Here is a 4,322-nt window from a genome sequence, read left to right as displayed (position 1 = left end):
GGCACGGGGTGGGAGGGGTGGGAGCTGGGGTGTCCTGGAGCAGTTCAGCCTGGCACAGGGTGTGGGGGGAGTAATCGGGGTCTCCCGGAGCACTTCAGCCTGGCACGGAGGGAGCGGGGGGAATATCCGGGTCTCTCGGAGCAGTTCAGCCTGGCACGGGGCGGGGAGGCAGGAGTCGGGGCCTCTTTACTCGGCCGAGCCCTTCTGCCTCCTCTTGGAGGGGGGCACCAGGTGGCGGGGCAGGTCGGCGGGCAGACCATGCCCCTCCAGCTTGACCTCGATGAGGTGGCTGGCCAGGGCGAACTCCTCGGCGTCCAGCATGCCGTCCCGGTCCACGTCGCTCAGCTTCCAGATCTTGCCCAGCACCGAGTTGGGCAGCTTGGTGGCCACCATCCAGCTTTTGGCCTTGGTGCCGCTTAGCTTCCCGTCCAGGGGTGCCAGGTTGTAGAAGATCTCGTCGTACTTGGGCTTGTCCTTGGTCACCACCCAGTCCTCGTCGTCCGCCCCCTCGTAGGCGCCGTCAGCCAGGCCCTCCACGAAGGGGCCGTTGTGGGTGACGTCGAAGGCCCCACCTTGCACCACGCCCTCCGGCGTCTCCAGCTCCTCCTGGCGCAGCAGGGGCATGAGCCGGGCGATGTCGCCCGTCAGCATCTCGTCCAGCCCGTCCAGCAGCCGTGGCTTCAGTGCGTGGAACTTGGTGAAGTCGTGAACCATCAGCAGCTCCTGCGGGGAGGGGGAGGTCAGCAACGGGGGGAGCGCGGCCCGGTCTGGTCACCTGCCCCCAATCCCCATGGCCCAGTCTGGCCGGGCACTGTCCTTCCCCAAGGCCCAGTATAGCCTGGGTCCCCTCCCCACAGCTCAGTCCGGCCTGTCCCTGTCCCTCCCCACAGCCCAGTATAGCCTGGCCCCCTCTCCCCTCACGGCCCAATCCGGCCTGTCCCTGTCCCTCCCCACAGCCCAGTATAGCCTGGTCCCCTCCCTTCCCATGGCCCAGTCCGGCCGGGACCCTCCCCACAGCCCAGTATAGCCTGGCCCCCCCTGGCTCCCAGCAGGCCGGGACCTTGGGCTGGAGCGGATTGGGTTCTGCCGCATCTGGAAGAGTGTGTGTGGTGGTTGAGCAGGGGGGGTGGAGCCGGACTCTGGGTTCTCTCCCTGGCTCTTGGGAGTGGGTCTAGTAACTTAGGGGGGCTGAGGTGACTGTTTATAGGAAAGATTTAAAACCAAATCAAGCTATACACTGGTACGGGGGGGTGGTTACGGCACATGGTGCAGCCTCTGGGTAGTTTAGCCTGAGACTTTGGGGTCTGGGGCTTGCCCCCTGGCCTTGCCTGCCTGGTGCCCAGCGCGTGCCAGCCTGAGGAGTTCGGAATTGCTTGCCACCTCCCGGTGCTGCGTTCACGGACTTCCTCGGTGAGGAAGAGGAATCGCGCCCCAGCCTTGGGTGAGGCGGGCACCCAGGTCCGCTGCACAGATGGCAGTTGACATGTGTTAGTGGGTTAGGAGCACGGGGCTTGGGGCTGCGGATCTTGTCTTCGTCTGCCTGGTCTGTGAAGTTAAGTTTGTGAGCGCTGGCACATGGGGGGTCTGGTCTCGGGCTGGGTGTGGGCGCGTCCAGCACACAGGGCAACTTACTGTGACCTTAAAAGCTTTTTCAGCGCCCTTTTGTGCCTTCAGTTTCCTCTCTGCACTAGGTCAGGGCCGCGTCAAGTATGGGGGAGGGCAGATGAAATCTCGCTCGATTGTGATGCCTGCCCAGGGCTGGGGGGGGCTCAGCCTCCGTGATCCAGGCGGTTGTTCGGGGCGGGCGGTGAGTGGTCGGCGGCTGTCCTGAGTTCTGTTCCTGCTCCGGCGTGCGAGGAGGCATTGCCACTGCGGGGCCTGGGCCGCAAGGACCCGGGATTAAGCGGCCGCTCAGGGTGGCAGGAAGATTAAGGCGGCCGAAGGGGGAAGAGCGGCGAAAGCAGCTGGCGTTCCTATCAGGCCATGGAGGCTCATTAAGATTCCCACGTCCCTGGGGCGAGAGGAGAGAAACTGCATATGGAGGGGCCGCACCCTCGGGAGGTGGGAGCTTTCAAGCCTGTTAGAACGGGCTGGCTGTTCGGGGGGCAGGCGTAGGCGGCTGGGCTTTCTCCTTCAAGGGTTCAGCTCCGGGCAGGGGCCCTTTTCCTCTGGGGCCGGCCTCGATCCGCCGTGGGGTGGGGCTTTCCCTCTAGGGGCGTCTGGCCGATACAGCCGTGGGGCTGGGGGCTTTCCTCTAGGGGTGCGCCTCGATCCGCCGTGGGTTGGGCTTTCCTCATTTTTCAGGCTGGGGCTTGTACCAGCTGCGGAAGGCTCTACCGCATGGTAACCATTACGGAGAAGTGCAGATTGAGGGTGGGGGGCTCGCAACCAGTACGTCCCCCCGGGCCATGTTCGGGAGGACGCATTATGGGGGGAGGTATTCGTGTCTGGCATCTGCGCCTAAGAGGTCACAACCCTTATGTTGGGGGGTGGGTAGGAAAAGACCCAAAGTGCCTCGAGCTCCCCCGTTCAGGGGGGCGAGCACAGGGCATTGAGACCCCAGTTAACAGGACTTGGACTCACCTGCAGTCAGGGTCTTATCAGAGCCACTCCTCCTGGGCTAACGGGTATTGGTTCAGCCTGCTCTAACCCCGACCCCTTTCAAAACTTTTACTCCCCACGCCGGCCAGGCAGCCAAGGAGATGGTTTGGTGGCTGGTATTTCCTTCCATTGGGTGACCCTGCCTCAGTACTGTCTTGTTGTGCCCAGCCTGCGAAATCCCTCCTCCCCCTCGTCCCCTGCTCAGTGCTACCCTGTCCTCCTCAATCTACCAGACCCCTTCCAACCCCTCGATCCCCTAACCATCCCTGCAGAACTCCCTCCTCCCCCCCTCAGTCCCCACCTGCCTAGGTCCCCCTGTCCTCCTCAGATCCCTCCACCCACGACCCAGAACCCACTTCCACACTAGATCCCCATCCCCCTCAATGCTCCCCAGAACCCTTCCACACACCCCCCGGTCCCCCTGCTCGCCTAGGTCCCCATCCGCCTCAGTGCCCCCCACAACCCCCTTCCACGCCCCTCGGTCCCCCTGCCCGCCTAGGTCCCCATCCCCCTCAGTGCCCCCCCCAGCCCCCTTCCACGCCCCTCGGTCCTCCGCCCCCTCAGTGCCCCCCATCTCCCGCCCGCGGTGCCCCGCTCACCCTGACCAGCCGGGCTCTCTTGACCAGGTCGTTGAGCTTGCGGAGGGCCGAGTTGCGGGGCAGGTTCTGGATGTCCTGGAACAAGTCCTGCTCCTCCAGCTCGAAGAGCCGCCGGTTGTCGGAGACGAGCAGCGGCTCGGCCCAGAAGGAGCCAATGTAGACACGCAGCACCTCGGGGGTGTTGAACACCTTCCCCAGGGACCACATCAGGGCCCCATAGACCCGCATCAGCTGCTGCGTCTCCACCATGTCGGCCTTGTTCAGGACCACCCGGATCTTGTCCTCGTTGCCCTTCAGGGCTCGGATGGCCTCCGAGAACTCGTCCGAGATCTCCAGCTTGTGGGCGTCGAAGAGCAGGATGATGCGGTCCACACGCTCCGCGAACCATTGCAGCACGGCCGGGAAGTCGTAGCCTGCGGGGCCGGGCGGGGAGATGCCGTCAGGGCAGGGTAGGCCCTGTGCCCCGCGCCCGCCCTGGCCTCCTGCCCCACGCTCGCCCCACTCCCCAGGCCCTGTGCCCCACGCCCGCCCTGGCCCGCTGCCCCTGTGCCTTGTGCCCACCCTGCTCCCCACTCCCCAGGCCTGTGCCCCATGCCCACCTTGTCCCCTTTTCCCAAGCCCCTGCACCCCATGCCCAGCGCAGCCCTGCCCCTTCACTCCCCAGCCCCTGTGCCCCATGCCTGCCCTCCAGGGCATGGGGCATTCCCTGCAGAGGGCACCGGGTGCCTGTGGACCTGGCTGCCAGGTGTGTGGTCCCTATGCAGCACGTTTCTGCCCTGTCTCCTCCTGCTGGTCCTGGGGCCGGGCCCAGAGGAATAGCTCATGGGTTGAGAAAGGGACAGGGGCCTCTGCCTCCCCCCAACAGACCCCCTCCCCCATTCTCTGCTCCTCCCCCAGTGTACCCCCACCCTGCCCCCATCACTCTCCACTGCCTCCCACTGAGATCATGGCCGCATCGCGCCAGTCACTGCCCAGACCCCAGCCGAAATCAGGGCCCCGTCGCGCCAGGCACTGCCCAGACCCCAGCCGAGATCAGGGCCCCATCGTGCCAGGCACTGCCCAGACCCCAGCCGAGATCAGGGCCCCAGGCGCCGCCCAAACCCCAGCCAAGATCAGGGCCCC

General features: G+C 65.5%; 1 protein-coding gene across 1 annotated transcript; it reads right to left on the bottom strand.

Annotated features, from left to right (window-relative positions):
- Positions 1 to 17: 17 nt before the first annotated feature.
- LOC116831145 (EH domain-containing protein 2-like) lies at positions 18 to 3,712 on the bottom strand (the record flags this gene model as incomplete). The annotated part of the gene is made up of 3 exons (XM_075061409.1): positions 18 to 723; positions 1,329 to 1,463; positions 3,201 to 3,712. Coding segments are annotated over 3 exons (1,184 nt in total), but the record flags the coding sequence as incomplete, so codon positions are not given.
- Positions 3,713 to 4,322: the final 610 nt, after the last annotated feature.

The sequence above is a fragment of the Chelonoidis abingdonii genome, unplaced genomic scaffold (assembly GCF_003597395.2).
Source record: "Chelonoidis abingdonii isolate Lonesome George unplaced genomic scaffold, CheloAbing_2.0 scaffold0555, whole genome shotgun sequence".
Classification (NCBI taxonomy): domain Eukaryota; kingdom Metazoa; phylum Chordata; order Testudines; family Testudinidae; genus Chelonoidis; species Chelonoidis abingdonii.
The sequence above is the reverse complement of the archived record's forward strand: the minus strand, read 5'-3'. Positions and strand labels throughout refer to the sequence as shown.